Source organism: Grampus griseus, assembly GCF_964374135.1.
Source record: "Grampus griseus genome assembly, chromosome: 12".
Lineage (NCBI taxonomy): Eukaryota > Metazoa > Chordata > Mammalia > Artiodactyla > Delphinidae > Grampus > Grampus griseus.
This window is the reverse complement of record NC_139006.1, coordinates 40,888,653-40,903,206: the sequence shown is the minus strand read 5'-3', so window position 1 is coordinate 40,903,206 and position 14,554 is coordinate 40,888,653. Positions and strand designations below refer to the sequence as shown.

Below are 14,554 nucleotides of genomic sequence, written 5' to 3'. Positions count from 1 at the left end.
GACTTCCAGAGCACCTTGCAGCAATAGGCAATGTTGAAGCCCCAGCCTACATCTATGCTGCACACGGCATTTTGAGGATATTAATCCGTCCATTATTACCGAGTGCCCATTATGTGGCAGACAAGCCCCCATTTCTCATGAAGGTTACGTTTTAAAAGAAGAAGGGCTTCCCTGGTGGTGCAGTGGTTGGGAGTCCGCCTGCCAATGTAGGGGACATGGGTTCGAGTTCTGGTCCAGGAAGATCCCACGTGCCGCAGAGCAGCTAAGCCCATGCGCCACAACTACTGAGCCTGTGCTCTAGAGCCCACGAGCCACAACTACTGAGCCCACGTGCCTAGAGCCCGTGCTCTGCATCAAGAGAAGCCACCGCAATGAGAAGCCCACTCACCGCAATGAAAAGGAGCCCCCGCTCACCGCAAGTAGAGAAAGCCCGCATGCAGCACCGAAGACCCAACTTAGCCAAAAATAAATAAATAAATTTATTAAAAAAAAAAACAGTAAAGAAGAAATGCTCTCTTTTAGACTTTTAAGTGTGATGTTAGAACTGCAGATGGTATGCTTTTCGGTCCTCATCACTGTCCCCGCACCACACTTTGGTAGTGTAAACAAAAGTGAAATGAGGGTTTGGTTTATAATATATTCAACTATCAAAGGTGTAATGAAACTGAGCTAACAACCCCAAATACAAACATTAGAGATCCCACGTATGGTGACTTCTGGAATGAGAGACACCTAACCAACCTTGGTGTGTCATCTTGAACGCCAATTAGATGTTATGTGCTGTGCCGAATACCTGTTACTCAGAAGGCAAGCCTGTACTCTTTCCACATTTCTGCAATGACTGTTCTGTTCAAGTTGCTCTGAAATGCAAACTGTTACAGTGAAAACATCTAACAAAAAATTTTCAAACCACTATGTGCTGCTTTGATTTCTAGAACTCCTAGTGATTTGATGTGGCTTTACAATCTTCTTGTCCTTGTGTTCATCTCTTTCAGTCACCAGGGATCTAACTAAATTGCAAATCTACTTCGTTCTCCATTGCTCCCTGCCCCTCCCCCCTTCAAATACTTACTCTATAGAAGTCCAAGGATCACGCTGTGACCTCTGTGTAACTACCTCATCTTACCATTTGGTTTCCACTTGACTTTCTAGAGACCTGGCCTGAATACACATGCTACCTGTCACCTCTGTGCCTTTGCTCATCAGGTCCAAGGCCTGAGACATCCTTCCAGCCATCACTTTAACTTGACTGCATCCTTCTCCTCCTTTAAAAGTCAGCTCAGGAATCTCCTACTTTAGAAAACCAATGGGTTAGAAGCATTTTTTTCAGTGGCCCCATACTATGCGTAACCTTGCCATGTGTTTGACTCTTCTCTCAGATTTACTACTTACCAAAAGATGATAACCTAGGGCAATGTGTCTCTAATGTAGACCACCTGCATTAGAATTAGCCAACGGCCCGTTAAAAATATCTTCCTAAGCCCTACCTAGAGCCTACTGAATCAGAATCTCAGAGTAGGGATAATCTGTAAAACTAAAACTTGAGAACCACTAGCCTATGGGAGGAGAAAGTAAGTGTAATCCAGAGTTCAGCTAAGTTACAGGTGTGTTGCTTCTATTGAATACCCCAGTCAACTAGGAACTAGAGCTCAGCTCCCTTGCTAGTTTTCGCATGTTAGCCAATTGTGTGATTTTTGCTCACTTTAACTGAAGGGGCACATTTTTTATGGACCAACTTTCCATTCTCTTGCTCCCCCCTCCCCTGTCCTTTTCTTTCTGTATTTCCTCTTTCTAGCTTCAAGTCCCCTCCCTCTACTATGTATCTTGTTGGAAGGATCTGGGCTTAACAAGATTTTTTTCCACAAAATATACAGGAAGGAAGGGAGGGAGGGAGGGAGGGAGGGAGGGAGGGAGGGAGGGAAAGAGAGAGAAAGAAATACCAAACAGTACATTATGACTGTGTGACCATATATCTTCATAGGTAAAGGAGCCATATTTTAATACTTGCCACCACAATCTGCTTAAGGAAGCAATCAACTAGGAAAGTTTACATGGTAAAGGCATATACGTATGCACACACACACGTGCGTATGTGTATGTGTATATTTTAAAAATCATGTATGCATTGTCCTCTGAGTTGGCAGAAAGAAAAAAGTGCAAATTCTCTAAATAATTGACTTATACAATACGAGACAATAAATATTCTGATTTTCTGTGACATCTGAAAGTAATAACTCTTTACTCAAATACTTAGCTATCACGTGCTGAAATCAAAAAGATACCTAACCCAGTAAAAGTAAAATCTTAAACACATCAATCACAAAGATGCATATTACATGATTAGTACTAGACGATGCCTCAAGGTGCGTCAAATTATAAATGTGTTCCGAGTACATAAAATACACATTAGAGATTTCTCTCATCATAGGCACAGTCTAATACAAAAATATATCTGACACGTACAAATTAGAAGATCCATTTGACAGCCTCCAAAACAGGAAAAGGGGAAGAAGTAATGCCAACATAAAAAAGCACACATAGATGCAAATAGTTCTGCTTATATGATTATTTTCTTCATCAGCGAGGGGTAAAGAGCAATTTACACCAAACTAGTTTTCCAGACAGATCACAGTAATTCACAGGTTGGATAAGTCATAGCACGAAGGCCAGAACCGTTATGAATTACTCAACTAAAAAAAACGTACTCAGATTTCAGTGAATCTAACAGTACAGTGTACTCACAGCGTGGTTTTGGTATTTTAGAGTCTTCAGAACTACTGTCTACCCCTTCTCCGTGCTTTACCACCAGGTTCCCAGAAAAACCACAGGGGCTAGCCTGCATCAAACCTAGAAGAGACAGTTTATAAATGCACCTGTCCTATAAACATACTATTAACAAAGACTTACTGGATGGTGTTCTAATGGTGTGTGTTCAGTTAAGTGAACTGAACACAAACTTATTTGAAATCCTGAAATCTCTCTGGAGAAATAAAAGTTTTTAAAGCAGTTAATATAGGAATTTTTAAAAAAATTCTAAAGTATGGGGCCTTATGTAATCTCTCAATACTGAAAAATAGTTCAAGCAACATTTGAACTGAAAATTCAATTAAGTATGAACGCTGGAGCAAAAACTTCGTGATTCTAAATGTTCCACAATCATAACTGAGAAGTTTGCCACATACACTAGAGCCAAAAAGACAACAACATGGCAAGAGCCATATTTTAAAGATTCATAACATTCTTCCCTTCAGCCTTGATGAAACCCGGTATCTAACATTTTTAGACGTAAATTTTTCCTTTCCGAAGGCATCTGTTGATACCTGACTTCTGGGTCTTCCCGTTCATGAAAGTAGGACAGAAATCTTTTCTCTCTGGCTAGCATCTAAAATCCCTGCAGCAGTCAGGCTAGAAAGAAAGTCAATGTTAATAAGCATTTTGGAAGTGAGAAAACATGAAGATAGATTAGCCAAAATCAATGAGGAATAATCATTTCTTTTGAAGAAGTTATTATTCCCTCAATACCAGATGAAGTAGATTGAGGCTGCCAACATTCTAGCTGCTCCTTCCATGTCTGTTTTGAAGAGAAATATTTTAAAGTACTGACGTCGCATGAGATCATACTTCAGCTAAAAGGATATGTAAATAAATGACACCCCAAGATGATATTCTTTATTGCAACGTAAATTTTAAGAAATATCTAACCTTAAGATTTGAGCCAGGTTAGGCACACAATTATGACAGAAATTCTTAAGTGACTGAGGTATATAGAGTCTTCAAAACCACAGGTGTGCAGTACTGAACAAAGAGGTAAATGAGGTGACAATAAAAATTAGCAACGAAGGATTAAAAAATAACTTTGAACTCTGTTTCCAATATCAATAACCTGAGCTAAGGGGAAAATGATTAAGTCCTGGCAATAGACAGTCCAGTGAATCCTTCATCAGCAAATATTCTGAGGCAAAAGAATCTATGTTCATTCAAGAATAACCTTTTCAAGTAATTTGTTGAAAGATTTCCAAAAATTGGTAATTAGACAATTTATCATAAAGAAAAGGAAACACCAAAAATGTAGGTATTATTTATCCAGTCTATAGACTAGGTCTTCTAATAAATTAGCAAAATAGCTATACTTTCGGTTGTAAAACAATCTTCTGTTTGCTTTCACTTGACTGGCTGTCAAAGGAATAAGTGTCTGTCCTTTGAAACATTTTTGTAGACCATCTGGAGATAAGGATGACAACTTCAGCTGAAGAGTATTTGTTTTTTAATAAGAAAACATGGAATCCTGGTTATTAACATATATATATATTTTTTACAATGAAAGAATATTCGGTCTGTGGTCAGGAGACTTGCATTCTATTCATTACTCCATAATAACAGGAATAATTAATTGCGATAAGTCAATTAGCCGTTTTTGTGCCTGAGTTTCATTGTCTGGACAATGGAAACATCTGTGCTATGTCATTCTCAGAAACAGTTTGAGGATAAAGTAAAACACGAGAAAGCACTTTTATTTTTTCAAAACACGATATAAGTGCTACGTCGTGATACTGTTAATAATTTTACAGGTACCTCTTAGTGTTACCCAGTCAGATGTGTGCTTCAAGTAGGCATTCCTACAAGATTGCAGGTTGAATATTTAGTTGAATTTTATTTAAAAAATAATAAATCACAAAACTAAAATGTTTGAACAAGGTCACTTAACCCTCTCCCCAGGTGGTTAGTTATTATTACTATTATCATCATCATTATTACTTTTTAGCTATGTGTTTAAAAGAGGAGATCTTTAATACATCAACCTAACTGAGAAAATGTGTCCCAGGCCCAGGTGGTTTTCAGAAGAAAAGCTGATCTTCATAAGAGCTGTGTCCTCTACTTTTAAAGTGCAGAACCTGTGTGGGGAGGGACAGAGCGGGAACTTCGGGTCTGTCACTGAGGAACCAATTCCCTCATCGAAGCCAGAGCAGCATGGATGCGGACGTGCAATCTGTTTTCAAAGTCGTAGCCAGAGAAATCCTCCTGAAAGACAAGAGAAAGAGAGTATTAGCTAAGCTGTCTGTAATACTACAGTATTAATCACACCAAGCTTTGTACTGACCCAAGTAAAATTCCTTACACTCCTAACAAAGGTTTTGCATTCACTTGATTTTTCTTATTTCCCAGACCTCAAGCTTTGTGTCCGTTTTTAAAATGTCAACTGAGCATTATTAATGCTGTCTTTGGAAAATTTCCCTCATGTTATTCCTGGGACAGCAGTCTTAAGCTGGGCTCAGTGGAAGTTGCTGTTAGAACTTCTTAACTCAAGAACACAGTTATGAAATCAACAGTTATTTTCCCACTCAAATGAGAAGAGTTTTTATAAAGCAGGATGAGCAATTTCATAAGAGCTTCATGTGTAATTTCACTTAAAAATCAACTGCTCACTGATTCAGTTATCAGTTTCCCCTCCAGAAATACCAACCAAGACAATCATTTCACAAAATTTCTTGAATTCAGACTCCAGAGTACACTACAGAGGATAAGAAGAGTCACTGGAAAGAGAGAGATTGAGCGTTTTTAGGCATTTTTACCTTTGCTTGAAGAAGGAGACTTCTGCCTCTTCCTACAGTCTATGAATGTAAGAAAAACACATTATCTCTTAACATCTATATTTATATACACTCAAGCAGAAAATGTTATAATAGGAAGATATATTAATTCAAAAAATTCACAGTGACATAGAGGGGAGTCAAGTGCTCATTCAAGCATACTGACTCAATTTTTCTTTAATGTAATGCTGTTTACATGTTTACATTAAGACATTACTTGATAAATAATTTTTCATAATCTTCATTATTATTTTATAAAGGGCTGTCATATTTTAGAAGAGTGTAATAATTTAAGATCTTACTAAAACACACAAAATTGATGATAATTTACGTTTATTTGAAGTAAGTTTTTTTGAAGGCATTACTGATTGAGAATATCAACTTCATTTTTCAAGAGACAGACCAGTCTTCTTGTAGTTTATGTATATATTTTAAGGCTGCATTAAGAGTAAAAATTTCCTTAAAGAATACGGTGTTAGAAGTTTCTACCAAAATTCATAAAAATTGCATTTTCTATTTTGGTAAAATTAGAAATTCAAATGAAAAGAGTTACCAATTAACAGCCTATCCTTGGCAAGATAAGCTACATATTTAAGGATTAGGCTAGAATATTTCTGTTGATTTAGCTCAACTTTCAAAAAGTCCATATATTTGAAGGCTGACTTGAATTTACTGAAAATTAGAATTTTATACAGTCAATAGTATGTAATTGAGCTTCTAAAAGAAGGTACCAAGCAAATCCAGCATTATTAAAATTCACTTTTAAAAAAACTGCCCCACTGTCCTTAAATATGCATCTTAATGATGACTGTCAAACTTATAAGGTATTCTAAAATTTCTAAGTAATCCTACACACCATCCTCATTTACTCTCACTACAATCATTATTGAATTGGCAAGGGAGGTATTTTTTATCCTGTTTTACAGATTAGGAAGAAGGTATGTGGTTAAATAACTTAACCATATCATACACTAAATAAAAATAAACAGCGGAGCTAGAAGCACAATGCAATTCTGTACTCTGAATAAACCACATTACATCATACCAGACCACTCTAGAAAAGGCAATGATTTTGCCCCAAATGAATTTTTGTCCCCAAAGTTACATTTATCATTCTAATTCCAGGGAAGAGATTACCTCCTTAAACACAGTGAGATAGGATTAATAGCTTCTTGGATTCATTCTATGTGAAAACAAGGAAAACAAAACAAAAACACACTATGTTCAATCAACTTACTTTAAATGAAGGATGTTTTGTGCCTGTTCACTTGCACAGTTTTGCTGATGAGCATAATTTAAGAAAATAGATAAGATCTTACCTCTGGTTTGTCTAACAGAAGACAGCCAAGTTCATAGCAAGCATATGGCTGAACATATAAGTTATTCTGACGACACAACTCATCTTTAACAGCTCGCTGAAAGAACTGAAAGTAATATGAATATTTTTGGAATTAATTCATTTCTCTACTTAGGCTCATTTTCCTACTTAAGCCTCATCACATCTTTAGGAGGATGTCTATTCTGTAACAGATTTTCTCCTTTTCTGCGTCTTTGTTCCTTCCCATTTATTCTCATTCATATCTTATAAGTCCTTTACATACCTGTCTGGTGAACTTGCGCCAGTATATGTTACCCATCAGTCAGCCCAATCTGTGCTATTTATTTTCCTAGTTGACACACCAGCCTCTGCTGATTTTATTGCAGAGAACATCTTTATCAGCATCTCCAAATCTGAACATTCCATTTTAATATTTAAGACAGAAAGTAAACAAGCCAAGAACCATCTCTTGACAGGTGTCTTGACTGTATCTTACTGATACTTAAGCATATGATCTAAAATAAGCTATTCAGAGCTGTGTAATAGCTATTATACCCCACACTGAAAATTAATTTTAAATTATAATACAAGTGTATCAACACCCTAGGATTTAAAAGCCGAAGTCTGTTACTACAGGACATGAACTCTCTCAAAGAATAATCAAAATAACACCTGGATGTATGTTAAAAAAAAAACAACCAAACAAAAAACTCAGAAAAATCCCTCCAACTACATTTGAAGATAATGAATGGTTCTTTTTCATAGAGTACATTCGCAGAATATCTTAAGCTAACAACTTTCTAGACCTCACCTCAGTAATGCATCAATAATCTGCAGTTATAGAGGGAGGAAAAGTGGACACAGGCTGACATGCCTGATCATATCTGTATTTACCTAGCTAGGAGGCTTCCCTCTGCTCCTTCAAAATTGTCTGCCTCCTCATTTCTTCCTCCTCCAATTGAGGCTGTCATCTTTGATAAACAGCTAGTGCCAGAAAAGAAGCCCATAGGTGAAGAAGTATTCTAAGGCTCTGAAGTCACATTAAAAGCTAGTATGAACCGTCATCAACTTCTGGCATCTGAGAAGATGACCGTAATCAAATAAAGTGGATGAAACTCACTGCAGTGGGAGATTAGCTTTATGTAACGCTTTCTCCTTTTTCTTATTCCCAAGCGTATATGTAGGTTTTCACAGTTTAGTTTCCTTAGCCATGACACCCCATGAACAGTTTACCTGGACAGCATCTTCTGAGTTCCCTAGACATTTGTGTATGGCACCAAGAAACAAATACTTTAATCCAACGACAGATGAATCATCCACTTCATGGCAAGCTTAAAGAGAAGCGAAAACAGCAGGAAGGAAATACGTTCACTTAATTCCTTAAATACCATCAAGAGTTAAGCATTTCATTGTTTAGCAACGTATTCAAGTTCAAACTGAGAAGGTTTCCCTTCCTCATCCATTAGTGAGTATCCTTAGTCAAAGAAAGACAAAGATATCAAACTTCATGGTGCCAAGAAGGCTCAAAATTGCATCATATTATTACTAGGTCAAAGAAGCCAATGTGAAAAGGCTGCATACTGTACAACTGCAACTACATGACGTTACGGAAAAGGCAAAACTGTGGTGAGTTGCCAGAGGTCTGGAAGGTAGAGCACAGGGGATTTTCAGGCCAGTGAAACTATTCTGTATCATACTATCTGTAAGAGCGGATACATGTCATGATACATTTGTCAGATCCCACAGAATGTACGAAACAAAGCATACACTCTAATGTAAATTACGGACTTCCGGCGATAATGCTGTGCCAGTGTTGCTTCTTCAGCTGTAACGAATGCACCGCAACAGGGGGGATGTTAATGGTTGGAGAGGCTGTGTGGGTACACATGGCGGGGGGGAGGTTTGAGGTGTGTAGGAACTCTCTGTCCTTTCTGTCCAATTTTGCTTGAATCTAAAACTGCTCTGAAAAATAAAGTCTATTGGTATCTTTCAATTGCATCATATTAATTCAAAAAACCATGCAATGAGCACCTTCACATGTTTGTAGGAGGTACTGTACCAGTCTCTGAGAGGGCATCAGACTTGATCCCTCCACCTCGAGAAGCTTGCCATCTACTGCGGAGGATGGGCACACATGTTGGGAGGATAACATGGAAGTTTTCCAAGGAAATGAAAAGAGTGGAAATTGGAAACATAGTGGAGCTAATACAAGAGGAAAAATAGTAATTATTTCTATGAACCAATAAAGATACTGAGATTTGAAAAGATTTTATAGAAACATACACATACAATATATATGTACACACATACACAATGTATATCACACATAAATGTATGTACATGTATATATGTACATATGTGATATATATGTATGTATGTATATATGTAGATATATATATATAGAGAGAGAGACAGAGAGACAGAGAGACAGAGAGAGAGAGACAGAGAGAGGGAGGGAGGGAGGGAGAGAGAGAGCGCTCAAGGTTCCAGAAAAAGTTTTGGAAGTTATTGGAAGAGCTGGGTAGAGTGACAAAGAGGTAAATGTGAAGAAGAGTCTAAACCTATAGAAGCAGGGGGTGCCTCAAAAACCTAGGCTGAAAATACCTCCACAGAAAAAGAACTCAAAAGATATTAAGGCAGTGGCAGTGTTAAGGAAAGGGGAATGTACTTCATTCATCCCCTCATTCATTCACTAATTCTACTCATTCATTCAATATTTATTGAGCAACTACTATATGACAGCAGTGACCAAAGAGAAAAAAATTCCTGCCCTTAGGAAACTAACATTTTGTGGAGGAGAGAGATAACACAAAAGACAGATAGGTGAAATAAGTGTATTAAGGAAGTGTACACACTAAGGTAAAAAATAAAGCCAGGAAAGAGGATAGCAGTATGCATGTGTGTCGGAAAGGTACAGGTTAAGGCCCATTGAAAAAGCCACAGGTGGGTAAAGACGTGAAGAAAATGAGTGAAGGAGCCATGTGGATATTTGTGGGAAGAGCTTTTGAAGGCAGAGAACAGCAAGTGCAAAGGCACTAAGGGCTGCACGTGCCTGGTGTGTTCAAGATCAGTAAGGAGTGCGGCTGGAGCCTGGTGAGCGGGGGGAAGCATGGTGAGAGGCAATGGCAGTGGGGGCGTGTGTACAGACCATAGGCCACTCGATGGATCCAGACTTTTACTTTGAATAAGATGAGGCCACAGAAAGTCTCAGAAGTGAACCACCACCACATGACTTAGGTTTTAATAGGTGCACTCTGACGGCTGTGCTGAGAATACATGGTAACATCCTTAAAACGCAGAGGAAGAATGCAGTGGAGATGGGCAGGTGGGTGAGGAAGGGAATGAATGAAATTACAAGACAAGGATATAAAAATCCAGCTAGCTCTGCTGATGCAGGGAGTCACAGACAGGGACTGTGATAAGCTAAGCGCACAAAGCTGTGTGGGCCTGATGGGAAGAGTGTAATCAATGCAGATGACCTCTATCACCCACAATCAGGTGGCTTTTTTTCTCCTGGAACTTAACTATTTCTCTACAAAGATCTTCACCTGTTTTGTATATGACTGAGTCGATTTGGATCATTACTGCTTAACATTGGAGAATGAGATAATCTAATTAACAGCTCTCTTAACTGGATTTTTAGCAAAAATATTAGAGAATTATCTCATATTCACTCCAGAGCCCACCTCCCTCCCCAGGGCCACATCATTGTTGTCTATTTTGACAGCTGGAAAGGAGCTCAGAGAATATTTAGTCACATTAAGTGATGATCGTTCTTGTGCCTGCCAGTTACCATTTTATATTTGCATGTCTGTTTTAATTATCTCTAAACACATGATCCTGCACTTGTGCATTAAAAAGAATACCTAAGGGGCTTCCCTGGTGGTGCAGTGGTTAAGAATCCACCTGCCAATGCAGGGGACACGGGCTCGAGCCCTGGTCTGGGAAGATCCCATATGCTGCAGAGCAACTAAGCCCATGCGCCACAACTACTGAGCCTGTGCTCTAGAGCCTGCAAACCGCAACTACTGAGCCTGCATGCCACAACTACTGAAGGCCGCACACCTAGAGCCCGTGCACCGCAACGAAGAGTAGCCCCCGCTGGCCGCAACTAGAGAAAGCCCGCGAGCAGCAATGAAGACCCAATGCAGCCAAAAACTAAAAAAATGAATAAATAAAATAAATAAATAAATGTATTTAAAAAAAAAAAGAATACCTAAAATTCCTTACTGGTCTTTTGAGTTAGACATTGGTTTATATTCCAGACTTGCATCAACAACCAGGGATGGGTTTAAAATTATGAATCTTTTTAAACAGAGCAGAACTTGAACATCCGAGAAAATTCTGTTTCCTTTCAAGTAATTCCCTTAGGAGGGTTACACACCCTAATTACAGGGCCTTTGCGCACAACTTCTTTTGGAGTTGCATTACTTTGCTCTAGAATATCAACACTGACCAATTTTTTGACCTTTGAGAGGGAACTTTTTTTTTTTTTAAATAAGCAACAGGCATCTGCAGGGAATTCTGATGATAAAAGCATGTGATTCAAGGGAAAACGCTACATTTGATCAAAAACAAGTGTGACTACAAAGAAATCTGACAAATTTTATACAGCCGTTAGTTTTTAATAAGTCCAAAATATTAATACTAAATCACTTTTGGAAAAGAGCAGCATATATGTGACTAAGACTACATTTCCAAAGGTAACTGCTTTCTATAAAACCATCTTTCTGGATGAACAGTCAGTGGCATTTCATACCCACGGGTTCTGCATTCACGGATGCAACCAACTGTGGATCGAAAATATTCTGGGAAAAAAAAAAATTCCAGAAAGCAACTAATTACATACTATTTACATTGTATTTGCAACTACATATATAGCATTTACATCATATCAGGTATTACAGGTAATCTGGAGATGAGTTAAAGTAAACATGGAAAAGTGCACGTAGCTTATATGCAAATACTACACCATTTTATATGAGGGACTTGCACATGCGCGGATTTTGGTATGTGTAGGGGGTCCTGGAACCAATCCCCCACGGATACACAGGGATAACTGTATGTGTGTGTGTTTGGTTTTTTTAATTAATTAATTAATTTATTTATTTTTGGCCATGTTGGGTCTTTGTTGCTGCACGTGGGCTTTCTCCAGTTACGGCGAGAGGGGACTACTCTTCGTTGCGGTGCGTGGGCTTCTCATTGCAGTGGCTTCTCTTGTTGCGGAGCATGGGCTCTAGGCACACGGGCTTCAGCAGTTGTGGCTCACGGGCTCTAGAGCACAGGCTCAGTAGTTGTGGCGCACGGGCTTAGTTGCGCCGCGGCATGTGGGATCTTCCCGGACCAGGGCTCGAGCCCGTGTCCCCTGCATTGGCAGGTGGATTCTTAACCACTGCGCCACCAGGAAGTCCCTGTGTTTTAACACAGCACTCTCACCATGTAATCATTTTTCCAGCTGCATGGTTTAAATATCTTCATGCTCCCAGGAAGATGAAGCTGTGTGTAGAGAGCTGAAAGCTTTGCTAGTCAATGTGCCATCCTCAGACCAGCAGCAGAGACACTTGGTCCTATGGGAGCTGGGCAAGTCACCTGTTCCGAGTCTCGCCTTCCTCATTATAAAACGGGCACAACAATGCTGTCCGCCTTTTCTACTTCCCTGGGTTCCAGTGAAGAGCAAAGGAAATAATCTGCCAGACTATAAAATATCATTCAAATGTCTGCCATTATACCTTCAGAAGAAATGTTACAATATTTCTTTTTTAAAAAATTTATTTATTTTTATTTTATTTATTTTTGGCTGCATTGGGTCTTCGTTGCTGCACGCGGGCTTTCTCTAGCTGCTGCGAGCAGGGCTACTCTGTTGCGGTGTGCGGGCTTCTCACTGCGGTGGCTTCTCTTGTTGCGGAGCACAGGCTCTAGGCATGCAAGCTTCAGTAGTTGTGGCACACGGGCTCAGTAGTTGTGGCTCTCGGGCTCTAGAGCGCAGGCTCAGTAGTTGTGGTGCACGGGCTTAGCTGCTCCGCGGCATGTGGGATCTTCCTGGACCAGGGCTCGAACCCGTGTCCCCTGCATTGGCAGGCAGATTCTTAACCACTGTGCCAACAGGGAAGCCCACAATATTTCTTTAATAACCAGTAAAGCTTTATTTTACTAAAAGACATTCTCTCCATGAACTTCTCCTACAACTATAATAAAAATGACTTTATGAAGGTTTTATTACCATAACTTATAGCCTTATGATTTTTTAAACATATGAATCAAAAAGGGAGGTTCCCAATTATACTCCTTGGTGTCTACTCAAGAGAAATCAGTATGTAATTCCACACAAAAGGTCAGTACACTTACGTTGCACACTTATGTTTGTAGCAGCTTTACGCACGGTCGCTGAACACCCAGAAAAAAACCAAATGTCCCGTAGGAGAAGGAATGAACAAATCGTGGGACAGGTATAGCCATACGATGGAATTCCACTCAACAAGTGAGAGGAACAAACTACTGACACAGATACAACGTGGGTGTCACAGACACTAGGCTGCACAAATGAAGCCACGCACTAAAAAGTACACACTGTCTGATTCCACTTGGACGAAGTTAAAATGTAATCTGTGGAGAGAAAAATCAGAACAGGGGTTGCCATAGGTGGGGCCTGACTGAGAAGGGGCATAAGGGAAATCTCACGGGTGGAAGAAATGTTCTATGTCTTGATCATGGGGTGGATGCCACAGTGTACATATTTGTCAAAACTCACTGAACTGCATGTACGCTTAATATCTGTGCATTTTAATGGATGTCCATATGAAAAAAGAGGTTTCACTGCGGGGGGCAGGTGGAAACGTATGCTTCCAGCCACCCGCATGGCTTTAGGATTAACAACCCTGACGATCAGTGTGCATCGCCACACACTGCGGACAAGGCAAGTACATCTGTCCCTTCCAGTGCCTCCTACTTCCATCACCTAAGTGACGGAACTTTTTCAACCATCGCACCATTTGTCCCAGAATGACAGATTTGTACTCTCTGAATCAGAGGAGATTAGTGACACACTGAAGGAACAAGCTGCCGTGCACAGTTTTGTTTTGTTTTTTTACCTTGACTCATCCTCTGTAGGTTGGGGAGGGAGCAGTTGGGGAGGGCTTTCCACAAGTACAACACTTCAATGGACGCCAGCACGCACAGCGCTTTGGTTGGGGTTTGTTTCCGAAACCTCTCTGCCTGCAAGCAGTTGGAATGATTAGGCAACATTAGAAAAAAAAACAAATTCAGATAAAAAAAATATTTCAGAGACATTAAAAAATACATGGTTCATATCTGATGTGAACGATCCCCTCCCGCAAAGTTAAAAATGAAAATTTCTCTCTAAATTTTGCTCTCTGATTTTTAATATATTGGTAGATATGGCTTTCTCTTATTCAATTCAATCTACTATCAAGATCCAGGATATATTTTGAAAACTTTAAACTGAAATGAATCTAGTTTCATTCTAAGTCAAAGAAATTTATAAAAGCTGGGTGACAAATAATAACTTGATGGGTTTATATGGAGGATGTAATACCAGATGCCTTTTAGTTACGGTCTTATTGACGTTTCAGTTTTCTAATTAGTCCCAGTCCTCTCAGGGGCATTCCACATTACAATCTAGTTTATACTC

At 39.3% G+C, this 14,554-nt stretch overlaps 1 protein-coding gene across 3 annotated transcripts in view; it reads right to left on the bottom strand.

The window, feature by feature from the left end:
* Nucleotides 1-2,118: 2,118 nt before the first annotated feature.
* Nucleotides 2,119-14,554, bottom strand: part of TTC39C (tetratricopeptide repeat domain 39C) — a 103,330-nt gene continuing 90,894 nt past the window's right edge. The window contains exons 10-14 of one of the 3 annotated variants that reach the window (XM_082667449.1): nucleotides 13,995-14,118; nucleotides 8,140-8,237; nucleotides 6,908-7,012; nucleotides 5,571-5,609; nucleotides 2,119-5,019 (exon numbers count right to left, since the gene is read on the bottom strand). In XM_082667449.1, the coding sequence (XP_082523575.1) occupies nucleotides 4,930-5,019; nucleotides 5,571-5,609; nucleotides 6,908-7,012; nucleotides 8,140-8,237; nucleotides 13,995-14,118 (456 nt within the window). In that variant the 3' untranslated portion in view covers nucleotides 2,119-4,929. The remainder of the gene's footprint in view (nucleotides 5,020-5,570; nucleotides 5,610-6,907; nucleotides 7,013-8,139; nucleotides 8,238-13,994; nucleotides 14,119-14,554) is intronic. The other 2 variants (XM_082667447.1, XM_082667448.1) reach the window with 2 other exon arrangements.